This window comes from Lissotriton helveticus, chromosome 4_2, assembly GCF_964261635.1.
Source record: "Lissotriton helveticus chromosome 4_2, aLisHel1.1, whole genome shotgun sequence".
NCBI classification, from domain to species: Eukaryota; Metazoa; Chordata; class Amphibia; order Caudata; family Salamandridae; genus Lissotriton; species Lissotriton helveticus.
In genome coordinates, this window is record NC_136064.1 from 151,836,351 (window position 1) to 151,853,163 (window position 16,813).

General features: G+C 47.0%; 1 protein-coding gene across 1 annotated transcript in view; it reads left to right on the forward strand.

The window, feature by feature from the left end:
- Positions 1-16,813, forward strand: part of LOC144752010 (extracellular calcium-sensing receptor-like) — a 109,383-nt gene that overhangs the window by 12,782 nt on the left and 79,788 nt on the right. The window contains exon 2 of the mRNA XM_078639969.1: positions 10,376-11,215. Within this exon, the coding sequence (XP_078496095.1) occupies positions 10,376-11,215 (840 nt within the window). The remainder of the gene's footprint in view (positions 1-10,375; positions 11,216-16,813) is intronic.

Here is a 16,813-nt window from a genome sequence, read left to right on the forward strand (position 1 = left end):
GCGCCCAGGTTCCGTGCGTGGTCCGTCGGGATGGGTGCTTTTCCAAGGGCCTCTGGCCACCAAGAGTCATCCCAGGCGGAGGGGGAGGTACCTAAGATTAGGACTTCTGTTTTGTCTGAATTCAGTTTCAGACGGCTGTGCTTCATCCACTCGGCTACTTCTTTCATTCCTTCATGTAGGTTGGTTTTGGCGGTGTTAGGGTCTTTGGTGAGTGAGAGGATCAGTTGAGTATCATCAGTGTAGGAGATGATGTTGAGGTTGTGTTGGCGTGCGATGGCCGCGAGGGGGCTCATGTATACATTGAAGAGGGTGGGGCTGAGTGAAGATCCTTGTGGCACGCCGCAAATGACTTCAGTGGCCTTTGACTTGAATGGCGGGAGGCGGACTCTCTGAGTTCTTCCGGCAAGGAACGAGGTGATCCATTCTAGAGCTTTTCCTTGGATTCCGATGTTTCTGAGGCGTTGTAACAGGGTGCTATGACAAACTGTGTCGAAGGCTGCGGAGAGGGCAAGGAGGATCAGGGCGACTGTGTCTCCATTGTCCAGAAGAGTTCGAATGTCGTCTGTTGCTGCGATGAGTGCGGTCTCAGTGCTGTGTTTTGCTCGGAAGCCGGACTGTGAGGAGTCGAGGGATTTGTTGGTTTCGAGGAAGGCGGCGAGCTGGTTGTTGACAGCTTTCTCGATGACTTTGGCCGGGAATGGAAGGAGCGAGATGGGGCGGTAGTTTTTGAGTTCGGTGGGGTCAGCTGTGGGTTTTTTCAGAAGGGCGCTGAGTTCGGCGTGTTTCCAGCTTTCCGGGAAGGTGGCTGAGTTGAGGGAGCAGTTGATAACGTCTCGGAGGTGTGGTGCTATGATGGAGTCTGCTTTGTTGAAGATGTGGTGAGGGCATGGGTCTGTGGGGGAACCTGAGTGGATGGAGTTCATCAGGCGGATGGTGTCCTCAGTGGAGATTGGGTTCCAGTCAGTAAGGATGTTCAGGGGGGGTGAAGGTACGGCAGAAGGTTGGGTGGGTTGGTCTCTAGGTTGGTTGTCGAAGCTGTTGTGGATGTCAGCGATTTTGTTGTGGAAGAACGAAGCTAGGGAGTCGCAAAGGGTTTGAGAGGGAGTGATGTCGTTGGAGTTGGCAGTAGGGTTGGTAAACTCTTTGACGATGTTGAATAGTTCCTTGCTGTTGTGGGCGTTGTTGTCTAGTCGGTCTTTAAATGCGGCTTTCTTGGCGGTCCGGATCAGTTGGTGGTGTATGCGGGAAGGGTTTCTGAAGGCGACCCTGGTGCTGGTGTTTGGGTCTTTTTTCCAGGCTTTCTCAAGGGAACGACAGAGTTTCTTGGATTTCTTAAGGTCCTCGTTGAACCAGGAGGCGTTTTTGCTGCCTAGTTTGATTTGACGTTTTTTCAAAGGTGCTAGGTTGTCGGCGCTGTTGGTTAGCCATTGAGTGAGGTTAATGGCTGCTTGGTTGGGGTTCGAAGAGTGGGCAGGGGGGTTTTGAAGAAGCGATGAGGAGATCTGGTCGAAGGTGATTTTGTTCCAGTTTCTTCGCAGAGTAGGTTGAGGATGGTTGTGGGTTGTGGTCTTTTTGTAGACAAAGTGAACGCAGCTGTGGTCCGTCCAATGGAGAACTGTGGTGTGACTGAAGGAGATATGTTTGCTGGAGGTGAAGATTGGGTCGAGTGTGTGACCTGCATAGTGAGTGGGGGTATTAACAAGTTGTTTGAGTCCGAGGTTGGCGAGATTGTCCAGGAGGGTGGTGGCTTGCTGTCATTGCTCTTTTCCAGGTGAAAATTGAGGTCTCCCAATAGAATGTAGTCCTCGGAGGGGAGGGCGTGTGGGGTGATAAAGTCAGTGATGTCTTCACTGAATTGTGTGCGGGGTCCTGGTGGCCTGTAGAGGAGGGTGCCTCTGAGTGTGGTATTGGGGTCGGTGTGGATCTGGAAGTGAAGGTGTTCGGCGCTAGCGAGGTTGGCGTCTGAGCTCGTTGAGATGCGGATGGAATTCTTATGGACGATAGCGATGCATCCTCCTGTTTGGTAGGTGCGGTCTTTTCGGATGATCTTGTAGCCTTCCGGGATGGCAATGGTGATGTCTGGGGCTGAGGAGGCATTCATCCATGTTTCAGTTAGGAAGGCGACGTCCGGAGAGATGGTGTCTAGTAGATTCCAAAGGTCGATGGCGTGTCTGTGGACCGAGCGGGTGTTGAGCAGGATGCATTTTAGGTGGTTGGTGTCAGATCTCTGCTTGGTGTTCGTGGATGGGGAGTTGGTTTTGGTGCCGTCAAACTTGCAGGAGTTGCATGTGAAGGGTCCATGGGTGTGTCCAGGTGCGGCTTGGGCGCAGTTGGGGAGCCGGCCGGGGTTAAGGGCTAAGAGGGTGGAAGCGGCGTATGTAATGCGGGTGGGGTGGATGGTACGGGAACCAGGGGGTCTGGCGCTGGGCGCGGTCCAGGCGCGGACGGGTGTAGACGGGCTTACCTTTGGCGCACCTTCGGCGCGGCCGCAGCGCGTGGACGCTGTGCGTAGAGACATCAGTCATATGTGGTTGGTGGAGGGGGCGGAGCGTGGGCGGGTCAGCTGGGAAGCGGGAGTGTGGTGGAGGGGCGGTCTGGGAGGCAACAAAAATGGCTGCAAACCGAAGTTGGAGCAGGACGGGATTGGGGGCACAGATAAGGAAGTATTACAGATGCGGCACAATCAGGCACACAAATAAATAAATAATTACACAAGCAGTGCGGGCAGATAATAAAGCGCTACGGGGTTACACAAGCGCGATGTGGGCTAAGCAGAGGAAGCGCTATGCGTGTCACGCAGGCAAATAGCAGGCACAGAAAATGGCAGAGATCACCAAAGCGCTACGATACCACCACATGAAGAGGGAGCGTAGGGGAGCGACCGCATCCGATCGAGTCAGCACGGTCACAGCGTGGGTGCTAAGAGGTCAGCCCCTAACTACTCGTGGGTGGGCGGGTCAGCTGGGAGGCGGGAGTGTGGTGGAGGGGCGGTCTGGGAGGCAACAAAACAACAAAAAAATGGCTGCAAACCGAAGTTGGAGCAGGACGAGATTGGGGGCACAGATAAGGAAGTATTACAGATGCGGCACAATCAGGCACAAAAATAAATAAATAATTGGGTGATGTCGTTGTTTCCGGCGTTGGGGTTGGAGAGCTCTTTAACGATGTTGTCTGTGCGTTGTTGGCCAGTCGTTCCTTGAATGCAGTTTTCTTGGTGGCGTGGATCAGTTGGTGGTGTTTTCGGGTGGCGAGCTTGAAGGTGGTCATGTTGTCTGGTGTTGGGTCTCTGCGCCAGGCTTTCTCGAGGGCTCGGCAGATCTTCTTGGAGCTCTTGAGTTCGTCGGTGAATCATGGGGCTTTCTTACTGCCGGGTCTGCTGGGCGGGGTCCTCAGTGGGGCGAGGTCGTCTGCGCAGATGCTGATCCACTTCGTGAGGTTGTTGGCGGCCTGGCTGGGGTTCGCTGAGCTGGTGGGAGGGTTCTGGCTAAGGGATGCGGCGAGCTGGTCGGCTGTGATCTTGTTCAAGCTTCTGCGTGCAACCTGTTGCTAGTGGTGGTGGATCGTGGTCCTTCTGAAGCTGAAGTGGATGCAGCTGTGGTCTGTCCAGTGGAGTCCGGTGGCGTGGCTGAAGGCGATGTCCTTGCTGGATGAGAAGACGGGGTCGAGTGTGTGTCCGGCGTAGTGGGTGGGGGTGGTCACCAGCTGCTTGAGACCGAGGTTGGCAAGGTTGTCCAGCAGGATGGTGGTGTTGCGGTCGTTGTTGTTCTCCAGGTGGAAGTTGAGGTCCCCGAGGAGGATGTAGTCAGCGGAGGGGAGGGCGTGCGGGCTGATGAAGTCGGCGATGTCTTCACTGAATTGCGTGCGTGGTCCCGGGGGTCTGTAGATGAGGGTGCCTCTGAGGGTGGTCTTGGGGTCGGTGTGGATCTGGAAGTGCAGGTGTTCGGCTGTTGTGAGGGTGTCGTTGGAGTTGGTTGTGATTCGGATGGTGTTCCTGTGGATGATGGCGATGCCTCCTCCCGTCTGGTTGCCGCGGTCCCTCCGGGTGATCTTGTATCCATCCGGGATGGCGATGGCGATGTCGGGCGCTGAGGAGGCGTTCATCCAGGTTTCCGTGAGGAAGGCGACGTCTGGAGATGTGGTGTCGAGCAGGTTCCAGAGTTCGATGGCGTGTCTGTGGACGGAGCGGGTGTTGAGCAGGATGCACTTCAGGTGGTTGCTGCTGGTGCTCGGCTTGGTGGGTGCTGGTGTAGTGCAGGTCCGGATGCAGGTGAACTTGAAGAAGTGGCAGCTGAAAGGTCCGTGGGAGCGTCTCGGGGTGGCTCGGTAGCATCCCGGGATTCGGCCGGCGTTGAGTGCTTTCACTAATAAGGCAAACATCTACACCATCTTCAAAATCGTCACCACCAAAATAATCACACTCTAGGATTTCCTCACTGATCCCACCTAATCTGGATATACAATCTGCCAAAATATTATTTGAACCTGGTAGATATGATACCACAAACTTAAATTCTTGCAAGGCAACCACCCATTTACGTATACGGTGCGATACAAAATCAATACCTTTCTTTTCAAAAAGTTCCTTCAGGGGCTTATGATCCGTTAACACGGCCTAATATATGGCTAAAGCCTCTCTTTCCACGTTGAGTAATTAAACTCCGCACCCCTTAACGGCCTTGACATGAACAACACCACCTTACTAGTTCCCTCAGGTTTTTGAAATAAGACAACCCCCAAATCTTTAGAGCTCGCATTTGTCATCAAATATGATTTTCTCTTAGTCAAAGTTGCTGAGATCCTGCGCTTTGTTGAGACACATTTTCAAATGATTAAACTCCCTCTCACAGTTGTAGAAAGTACATGAGACCTCATCCAGCACCAACGCCCTGCAGCTGCCAACTGACCAGATGCTCACAATCTCATCATATGATGATGGTTCCATATTCTAACAGTGTAACCTAGTAACAACAACAACATTCTGATGTATAGAAAACAGTGGGAACACTACAGTGGGCATGCTGTCAGTGCGCATGACGGTTTGGCCGGCCGTCTCAGGCACACTCACATCTCCCCAACCCAGCTGTATTGCTGGGTGCAGAGATCAGCAGGCACAGGCTTCAAGCTCCAGATGAAGTGCAAAACCAGTGCGCTCCGCCCAATCACGGCGCTGCTCTCATGGTGAGAGCAGCATCAGGAGGTCTGCAGGGGAAGCTGGGAGCTTCGGCATGTGCCCAGAGGAGAAGCCGGGGGAGCAGGGCGGCAAGCAGAAGACCAGCAGGTACGTTTTCTTTCTTTTCAATTATTTCAGCCCCATCGTGCTGCCACCCCTGTGTCTCTCCGATGCTACTCCCATGCTTCTCTCCCCGTGCTCCCTTTCCGTGCTGCCCACAACATTTTCCTTACACCAGCCGCTACATGTAAATGAGGCCCTTTGTTTATAGATATCCCACTAATAGAGTTAGCTCTGGTATAGAAAGGCATGTAGAAAGGATCTATCCCGAAAGACTGCACCTTTTTGCATATTAAATTTAGGGTCAGCATTTTACTAATGAAAGACAATATGGCCAAATGCAAAAAGCATAATTCTGAGATAACTATAGAATTTGCACTGCTGGTGCAGGAAAACTGCCTTCCACTGTAGGTTTTTCTATCTATGGTTGATATTTATTCACAATAAATGGTTTGTCCCACTCTTCAAGAGTCATGTTGTGAGAAATTCGCCTGATGCGCTGGCTTGTGTTACTGATGGAGTAAGGAGCTGTCAAGCAGTGTCCTCTAGTATTTAATACACTTGGGCAGCTACTTGTAAACATAAACAGAAGTCATGCATTTTCTTCCACCCTCCCTTTTCATGGAAAGTTAAAAAGGAGAGTGAACGTGGCAGAGCGGCCAGAGCTTCTGACTCGGAAGCTGGGGATCCGGGTCCAAGTCTAAGTGTTGCCGTAACAGACTGTGATTCTGGGAAAATCACTCAATATGCCTGTGCCCACGGACAGCGCCTGGATACCCTCACGGGTGATCTACCAACAAACAAAACATATACAGGATCTCAGCATTTGTCTTAGTCCTTAATGTAGCTGTAAAACATTTGAATATTCATCTTGTTGTAATGTATTTTAGAATCTTTGCTCATGCATTTATTGTTACTTCTTCAGCTGAGACTAATAATAAAAAGATAACTTTATAGTTGTAGGATCATTGGCATAGCTGCTGAAGAAAAGAAAAGCAATCTCTAGCTTTCCTCGTGATGACAAGGCGCCAGAAGACCTCAAAAGTGCCAATGACCTCAAATAGAAGGTTATGGGGATGAGGTGGGACTAGTTGGAAGCCCCTTCAAGCCCACTGCGGCTCACCACTCCACTGTCAAGCTCCCTTAAAGCTTCCAGCACTGTAGAAACTACTATCAGATGGATAGACCAGACGGTTAGTGAAGGAAATTCACATTTTCTGCACGAAACCTCAGATTTTTCTCTTTTTTTCTGGACTCTGGTTTTGATGGAAATAGAACTCTCTGTATCTAACCCCTGTTAACCAGGAGTAGAGCGACTGAGCTGCCCCTTTACACATGATTGAATTTACTTTGGGGAACATGGAGGTGGATATGGCTAATGTGGACAGCCTTAGTATGTCAGAACTGAGGAGCATGTTCAAGTAGCGAGGGTTGAAGTTGAACAGGGAGTCAAAGAAGATGGATTGCCACACTGGGTCAAGCTCCACAACCATCAACATCGGCTAAAACACTTGGAGTCATTGTGGACAGTGACCTTTCATTAAAAGCACAAGTGGGACAGGTGGTCTCCAAATGCTTTTACCAGCTAAAAAAAATCAGGAAGGTCCAGCGACTACTAACGCCAGAAGCTATTACCCCAGGTTGTGATCGCCACTGTTCTGTCCCATCTGGATTACGCGAATGCCATCTACTTGGGTCTCCCAAGCTATTTACTTAAGCGTCTCCAGATGGTGCAGAACTATGCTGGTAGGATGATCCTGAAGCAACCAAGGTGGCAGGCAGCGACTCCTCTTCTCATCAAACTGCACTGGCTTCCGGTCACACAGCGCTGTTCCTTCAAAGCAGTCTGTATGATCTTTAAGTCACTACATGGCAAAAGCCCTAAATTCATTAATCATTTAATCACCAGATACGTTCCCTCCCGCAACCTTCGTTCACTCCACCTAGGCCTTCTCCAGACCCCTCCCTTCAAACTTAAACGTTCTGGTGGACGTAGGTTTGCAACACTTGCTCCCTGCTTATGGAACACCTTTCCCCTGGAAATCCGGTTCTGCCAAGACCTCCTACCTTTCCGGAAAGCACTGAAGACCTGGCTTTTTAGACAAGCTTTTTAATCTACTTCCCTACCTTCGATTGTGTTACTGTCAATTTTAGCGCCAAGAAACTAATCAGTGTTAGTGCGCTCAATAAATGATTTAATAACATAACATAACATAACACTGCCCTCAGACCCCAGGAGGAGATCTTTTAGCAATGGTCCACCTTATAGGAGATGGACCGTTGCGATGGTTCGGTGGTTTAATTAGGTGGGCGGGCTGCATTGGCCAACGGACGTGCGCAGCACTATGGAGGTAGTGCTTGCGACAGTCGGCCAACAGAAGTATGGAAGGGGTTAAAAACAAGGTATGTCTATTTCATTGCAGTGGATGTGTCAACAACTGAGCAGCAGGCGATCCTGGATGAAGATCCTGCTGATGATGACAGCCTGATAACCCTCAGCCAAGACACCCTCCAGCAAATCCTGTACTCCGTTCAAACACCATCTCCCACCAAAAGAAGGGCCAACAGCATCCCACCGCCTCCAGAGGATCAGCCAATCACCCAACAAACACCACCAACCAGCCCACACCCGCCCTTGAGTCTGAGGATCACCAAATTGAATTCCAACATATTGCAGTGAAAGTCTAGCTGGAGATGCTTGTTGGGGTGCGGGCGAGGATGGAGATGGTGGCAGGCACCTTACAGGGAGTGCATAGGTGCCTCAGATCCAATAAGGACAACTCAGAGGCCATAAGGGGCCCCGAACCTCTGCTTCATGACTTTCACAGCCCCTGACTGACAAAGCCCGGTTGCCAACCAGCCGGGGTGATCCACAACATCCTGTAATCCACGGAGGAGAAGCAGGACTTCTACACAGCAGCAATGAATACCTTTAACCACGATGTTGTTGCTGTGCTGGCAAACCGGCAGGCCCTTCCTAGTGCTGTTCTGCCTAAGTTGTTGGTGCAGAGAAATACTTCTGGGAACAGGAAATCCACAACTACAGACCCTGATGCGTGTGTTCCTCTGTTGCATCCAGAAACAACTGGTGTAAACCTGGGCTTCTATTGGAATTCACAAGGGCATATTATCAAGCCAATTATTATCGCATTAGCAGCAGTTTCCTGCTGCTAAAGCGGCGATAATTTTAACGCCATTCTTGATAATATGCTCAATTGTTTTTAGCTCTCCATGCCAATCCAATTTTGACCCAGACATATGCAAATCAGTCTTAGCCCTGCTCTCCTTGGAAGAGTCCAGCCCAAACTGCCAGGGCAGGTCTTCCCTGGACCGGGCTGTACTATACCCATAGGTAGCAGGGTCTAGACTGTTTTGATTTGACTGAGTATGATGCTGAGTTTATGTGCTTGATCCGTAGGGTTTGGAGGGTTTTCTAGAGCGGGCGGCCACCAGGAGTCGTCCCATGCTAAGGGGGTGGGTCCCTGGATGAGTACTTTGGTCTTGTCTGAGTTAAGTTTGAAGCAGCTGTCTTGCCTCTAGGTAGCAACTGCCTTCATTCCATTGTGAAAGTTGATTCTGGCAGCTATGGGTTAGTTGGTGAAGGTGAAGATCAGCTGGGTGTCATCGGTGTAGGAGACGATGTTGAGGCCATGGCTTCTGACGGTGCCTGTGATGGGGCCCATGTCGATGTTGAAAAGGGTGGTGCTCAGGGAGGAGCCTTTGGCCACTCCCCAGATGATCTCTGTAGGTTCTGGGAAGAACGGGGGTAGATTTACTAGCTGTATTGAGACCGGTCAGGAAGGAGTATATCCAGTCCAGTTGCTTGTCGAGGATGATAGTTTTCCAGAGTCTCATGATTAGGGTACGAAGGGAGACAGTGTTGAATGCGGCTGAGAGATCTAGTAGGATGAGGGCAGTGGTTTTGCCACGGTCGAGAATGGAGCAGATGTCATCAGTGGCGGCGAGGAGTAAGGTCTTGGTGCTGTGGTTGCTTCAGAAACTAGAGTGTTAGGTGTCTAGGACATTGTTCTCTTGGATGAACTAGGAGAGTTGGGCATTGATGGCCTTTCTGATGACCTTTGCTGGAAAGGGGAGGTGGCAGATGGGTCTGAAATTCTCGGGTCAGTGGAGAGTTACTTCAGCAGGAGTTTGATCTCAACATGTTTCCAGTTGTCGGGGAAGGTGGTGGGTTCAATGGAACAGTTGATGGTGCAGTAAAGCTGGGTGTGACATAGGGAGCTGCTTTATGGAAGATGTGGTATGGGCAAGGATCCAATGGGTCTACTGAGTAGATGCTCATCATGGTCTTCAGTGTGTCTGCTGTAGTGAGCGGAGCCCAGTTGAGCACGATCTGTTGGGGTGAGGGGTGGTTACGTGCAGTGTAGGTAGGCACAGTGGCAGGGTCTTGGGTGTCAAAGCTGTTGTAGATCTACCTGATCTTGTGGTGGAAGGTGGTGCTGAGTTGGTTTTAGAGGTCTTGGGAGGGTGGGACGTCTGTGGTCTCGCTGTTGGACATGGCGATCTCCTTGATGATGGTGAAGTGTTCTTTGCTGTTGTGTGCGTTGGCATTCAATCTATCCTGGAAGGCTTTTTTCTTAGTGGCTTTGAGGAAAAGGTAGTCTGTGTTGATGGCGGATTTGAAGGTAGAGTAGGTTTCCGGGATTTTGCTCCATCTCTTCTCGAGTTGTCTTCAGGTGCGTCTGGACTCATGGAGGGTGGGAGGGAACCAGCTGGGTTTCTTGGAGTGTAGCTCCAAGTCTTGAGGTGGGCAGTCTCCATCCCAAACAATACTCCATTTGCTGAAAGTTAGGATGCCTAGAATACTAGAAAATAATTTTTATTTGTAATGCAGTTGCTGCAGTGTTTGTAGTAAGGAAAGAAAAGCTTAATCCTTAAAGATGTTTCTTCTGTTGAATCATAACCTTCTGTCACATCATATAGGATATTTTACATGCATTGCAAAATCTCATTTTACGCTACTCAAAAGTTATCTTCAGAATGTATCTCTGTGATAGAACTAAATGAAGATTGTACCTACTTGAGATGCTATGTGACAGCTCATCATATCATCAAATTCCCTAATATCACCACCTGCTCTATCTTTAAGAAACATGTATCAATTTCTGCATGCCCTTCTCTTTTCAGATCAGTTATGCCTCACAGCATAGTAAGCTGAGTGACAAAAACCTATTTCCCTCCTTCCTACGCACAGTCCCAAGTCAAAGTCCTCAGTCGTTGGTCTTTGCTCAGTTAGTGAAACATTTTAACTGGACTTGGATTGGGCTCCTGGCTTCAGACTCTGATGTCTGCTACATGATGATAAAGGGGGTGAAGGAAGAAGCAGAGAGGCTGGGAATCTGTGTGTCCTTTTGGGAGAAACTTTCTGACAGCTACAGCAAGGAAAGGTTGAGAGCCATTGCAGAAACAATAAGACGCTCTTCCGCTCAGGTAATCATCTGTGATTGTTACAGTAATGACTTAAATGCCCTGCTGCACCATCTGAGCTATATGAAACAAACTGATAAAATTTGGATTTTATCAACTGGTTTTACAATTAGTGCAACTTATTTTCCAGCGCAGTCCTGGAGATTACTAAATGGTTCCCTGGTATTAGTACTACATACCCCTGAAATTTATGGATTCAAGAATTTTTTAGAAAGCCTTCATCCCTTAAAGGACTCTGAAGATATTTTTATAAAAACCTTCTGGGAAGTAGCATTTGACTGCAGGTGGCCGGTCAATGACAGTTCTTTAATAGCCGTTTTAGAGGAAGCTGGTGATGACAAGTTGAGGTGTACGGGCGTAGAGTTGGTGGAAGACGTAAATTCAATGTTTGTACTGTATGATATGGGCCTTACTTACCACATATACCTGGCAGTGTATGCCCTGGCTCGAGCTCTCCAGGACCTGATCTCATGCACACCTGGGAGAGGACCCTTCCAGAACAGCAGCTGTGCTGAACTGAGTCATCTGAAACTATGGCAGGTAAGATGACATGACTTCCTTATTCCTCTATGTACAGGCAAAAGTTTACCAATTATTTAGTTTGTGTAAACTAGTTTTAAATAAAAATATTTAATACATACTTCAAATTTTCAGTGTGATTCACTAGGAAAGGAATCCTATTCCACCAAGTAGTAAAGCAAGTATCACTAGAATGCAGGCAGCCTCTCCAACTAACCAATGTTAAAGCATAATATTCTACACATTCCAATACAAAAGCACAACAAGAAAACTCTAACATATTCTTCTGTCATTGCACAATTCTCTACAACATATTTTCATAATGTAACCTTATACATACAGCACTCACTAGCATATCAACCTCACACGGTTTGGTGAATTATCCATCTCCTAATTCCTGAACACACCACAAGCCATTAACCTTTTTTTTCCATTGACAACTTCTTCCTCAGTCTTAATCTCAAAACTCTATCAGCACTCATGCTGTCACCATCTTTTCTCCTTTCTTCTTTTCCTGGATCTCCTTACAATGATCATAACGGTACACCACAACTCTTCTCTTTTTGTACGTGGTACCAATCTCCACCTTAACATAATTCTCACCCCCTTTTAGCAATTTCATGCACTCGGAAAGTGTGTAACTGCCTTTGCAAACATTCTATGCATATTTAATCCTGACCAATTGACCCAACTCAATATTCACACCCTTTGGGCCTCTTTTCTTGTCATAACATGACATGAATTTCCTCTGCTTCACCGTAATTTAGATTTCAATATTTCCTATTTCTACCATACTTCTTAAATTCACATCCCTTAGTGTGTGTGTTTCCAGCACCATTTGGCCCCACGATGGAACATCCATTGTGGAGCAGCAAAAATAGGCCCACAATCCCAACAATCAGGAAAAGTGCCAGTGATATGCCTTCAAAAAAGGGTGGAAACCAGGGACTGTATGAAAGATGAAATTATTACAAAGACAATCGCTTACAAAAAGTGTACTACTTCTGCAGTATTAGATGCATTAAATATGCCCTGGACAACTTCTCCCAAATGTTGAGGGATGTTAGTGCATAATAGTGATTGTATTTCAGAGGAAGACCTTGAAGCTTGGATTTCAAATGTCTCTCAAGCAGATTTTACAGAAACCTCCTTCTGAAACAATATGGCTTTCGGTCTGTTCAAGTTATCAAAATTCACATAAATAATTGCTATTGAAGGCTATACTGTGACTTCTTTGACTGTACGCACAAGCGGAAATATCATATTATTACAGCAAGTCACGTTCCTGGAAACCGTCACCACATAGGGTATTCCTAGTTTCACCCTACAACAACCTTCTTAATTCAGCATCAAATAAGTTTCATTTGAAAGCAATTTGAATGCCGGCTGAATCTAAGCAGCTTGGGCACCTTTCAGAGTACATGATAAGCTGATAAGCTGGCCAAAGATGCATTATAAGAGCCATGAAGTGTGACCTCCTTGCAAAGGGAGAGTGGCCAAACAAAGCTTTGCATTCGTTCCTGCTGAGAAAAACTTCAGTTTCCCCATTCCTGGATCTGAAATCAAAAGGTAGGACCCATGTCTCACATACAAATCTCTTCCTTCAGGTCTCATATCTGCCTACTTGAAAATGTCTCAATCAAGATGTATAGTGAAACATAGAAATTGACAGTGAGATACATATATGAATTAAATAGATGGTGTTTCAGCTAGTGTGAAAGGAAATTTCTCTAAATGCTAAATGCTTAAGTCATGTCCTTTTTGACATTATTTTTTGCAAGCTTTTAAAATTTTAAGGCAAAACTTAATCAGTCACATTCCGAAATTTCCAAGGCATGCAACCGGATTTTAAAGTCTGCACTGTCCAGCTCAATTGCATAATCAATCTAAGCTGAATTTGCAGTTGTTGTAAGAGGAACATGTCACTTTGTATGACATCTATTGCGGAAGACACAATGATATTCAGAGAATAAATGCTAGTCGATAATGTAGCCATGCTGTTATGATCAACAGCCAATGGCTTTTCTAAATTATCCCTGCCAATATCCAGTTTGAGCTCAGCAGCTTCCTGCTGGCAAACGTCCCAAAGTTCATTATAATTTACAGATAAGAAACCTTGATGATGTGGTGCTCTAGGAACTAACAGAGAATCCTGTAAATCCCTGTCATCAGCAAGGAGAGACAAGTGTCCTTCGCTGCATCTACAGTGGGCACTGTCACCATCGCTGGCATAGCCTGCCCATACTGTATGCAGCGACAACTCACAAGTGTTGTGTCTGCACATACCGTGGGTCCGGTCTGTTGGTTTTAAAACCCTTCACATTGTTTTAAACACATGCATGATAAGCATTCATTCCTAATGGCCACACCAGTCAATCATATGAAAAAATGTATGTGACAATCTGTATCATGTTATTGAGCTGTTTCTCGGCGTAATTTGTAAAAGCTTGCCAGTCATCAAAATATTCAATTGCGGGAATGTTTGGTATATTCATGTCCTCCATCTTAGCCAGACCCAGGCATTTTGTTTACAGTACTGTTTTGTTTAGACAAATCATTGGTCTTGGAGTGAGACACACTCTAAACATAGCTTTATTGACCTGGACTTGTCAATATGTTGTTCCCAAAATAGATTCAAAATCAATGTTGTCTTTCAAGAATGTATATCCTTGTGCAGACAGTTGGGAAATAAAGGAATAAATCAATGTATTTTGTTAAGCATATTTTCTTCTCCTTGGACATACTAAGGGCCAGATGTCGGTAGCCCAATACCGGTCGGTAATGGCCGAAATTACCGAATTGCGGCCGTTACCGACCGGTATTTAGGGTTTGAGATGTAGGAGGCATGTTCAAGGATTCGGTAATTTACAGAACGGTAATTTAAGTACCAATCCGGTAAATTACCAAATCCTTAAGGTAGGGAGCACTGAAGTGAGTGCATTTTTCATTTAAGGATTCGTTATTTACCACCAAGTACAAGTTGGTGGTAAATACCGAATACCTTTAAAAAGGTAAATATTTGCTTTTTTGAAAGTGACATGTGGCAGACATAAATGCCCTTAGGGCATGTATGTGCGCCACATGTGCACACATGCACGATTCAGGGGTGCAACAGGGTGTCAATGTGACACCCTGCCACCCTTGAAAATGTTCCCCCTATTACCGATTCGGTATTTACCGAATCGGTAATAGTGAATGGCTTCCCATTCATTCCTATGGGTCATAAGGCCCATAGGAATTAATGGGAATTACCGAATCAGTAGATACCGATTCTTAAATACTAAAAATTACCGATTCGGTAATATTTACCAAATTTTTATCTACATACCATTTACGATTCTGAAATACCGAATCGGTAAAATTCGGTATCTTAGAATCTGTAAATGTAGATTACCTACATATGGCCCAAAAGACACTGGGTGTACAGGGTTGTTTCCAGAATAATATGTAAATTTCTGAAGGCATGTTTTTGACCTACGCACTGGTGGTGTTGACCAATGCTCCCACTGCGTGTTATTAAAAACTGCATTGGGAGTACTAGCTCTGTGTAAATAATGGTGGGCATAGTGATGATAACAGAACATTTCACCATAATTAGCTGTTTTGCTATACTCACCAATATTCTCTTGAGCTCCAGTCCTCTATTAGGAAGTAGTATGGATGCAGCAACCACCAATTTTGCCATTTGTATTGACTCTGCAGTCACCCTTCTGGCTTCTGAAGCAACAGTGACAAATCATTTAAAAAAAACATCTTCCCCCTGGCACTCACTGGGTCTAAAAACTGTCAAACAATAATGTAGACATCAGGAACAGAGATAGAGGAAAGATTACTGTCCTCATGATACAATTAAATATAAATCTCTCCTTATGATTATAAGTCCCTAATCGTTTCTGAAGAATCAAGATACTTCACGGAAAAAATCAATAACGCAAAGACTCCATCAAGGAGTTATTTAAACCAGTAAAATTATTATCTGATTATTAAAATACTAAGGTCTTCAATCCTAGTCAGTCCTTGTGAAACAAATTAGCAGAATCTTTTCGACTAAGGAAAATATCATCTTTCTGGACTTTACCTTCTATCACATTAGGGCAGATTCACAGAACTAATCTGAGACAAAATCCTAAACTTACTTCTTTTGGTATTCACAGAAGGCATTTAGTAGTAGTAAAGTTAGGACTACTAACTTTACTACTACTAAACTGAGATAAGATCCTAAACTTACTACTTTTATTATTCACAGAAGGCATTTAGTAGTATTAAAGTTAGGATGACTAACTTTACTACTATTAAATGCCTTTTGTGAATCTGGGTATGTTAACCCGCACCTGAGCTCATCACTTCAGAAGGGGAGACAGACAGCGGTAGATGACCCCCCCCAGCCGGGAAGTAGCCCAGTGAGTACACGCCATCAAAGTCACATGCAGGAATCCGGTAGTCAACAGGCCAACGGAGCAGGTGAAAACAGGTGAAGGTGAAGCTGTGGGGGAGGAAACAACCCCAGAACAGACAAGAATGATAGTGCAGACGTGACCCTCAAGGCCTGTGCACAACCGGCCTACCAGGACCAGAGGGCTTATGCCGCGTCTGTAGTGTGCTGCGGGAAGAGGTGACAGAGGCAGAAGGAATAGGCAGAACACACATATCCCCTACCAAGTCGCTGCAACCCAAAGAGGAAAAGGCACGAGGGCCCTGTCGCTGAGGAGCAACGTTAATGAAGAGAAAGACACCCTATCACTGAGAGACAATACCGGCTGCCACCCACTTGGAGCCCAAATACTCCACACTGCCGGAGAGCTGCCGATGCAGGGTCTGCACACAGGGCCTACAAGACACAGGCCCAGCGTTCAAGAACGAGACGCCACACATAGTGCAACTGCCTCTAACACACAAACCCGAACGCACAGCTCAAGTAACCCACACCTGCAAGTGCGACGGACCCCCCAGATTTCACATTGTGGCCCAACCTCCGACGAGACCAACCCCACTAAAGGCTGAATGCAAATGCAATGGTGCAGCAACTTGTGATGGGATATATGTGTACCAAGAATCAGAAAGGGCCGCTGCGTATGGGAAGTGTGGACCCCTCACCCATAAGAGACGAAGGGGAGATGGAACCACCAACCACGACCCTTGTGGCCAAAATGGATTTTGTGCTTGCTGCAGTGGAGAAAATCAGTACCGCACTAGAATATACCAGAACCTCTCTGGAAACTCAGATCGATAAAGTTACCCCGGACTTCACGCCCCTACATGCAGACCACCATAAACTGGCTGAGAAAATCACCATCCATAGCCAGACACTCAAGGAACTTCAGCCTGTTACGCAAAGCCATGCTGCTGCACTACAAGACAAGATGGATTGCATACATCCCCTGGAAGATATCTCACTAGAGCTATCGTCCCTTACGTGCCAGCAATATCATTGGAGGGATACCCTAATGGGCCCAGGGTACTCACACCTCTCTCACTCACAGAATGGCGGTAAGCCGATATGCATATCCTAAGAGATCTGTACCGTGATGGTACACTTATACCATACGAGTCCTTGGTTGCGGACAAGGGACTTCTGCAGGGGCAATTCCTAACACACTGCTCACTAGTAGCAACACTGAC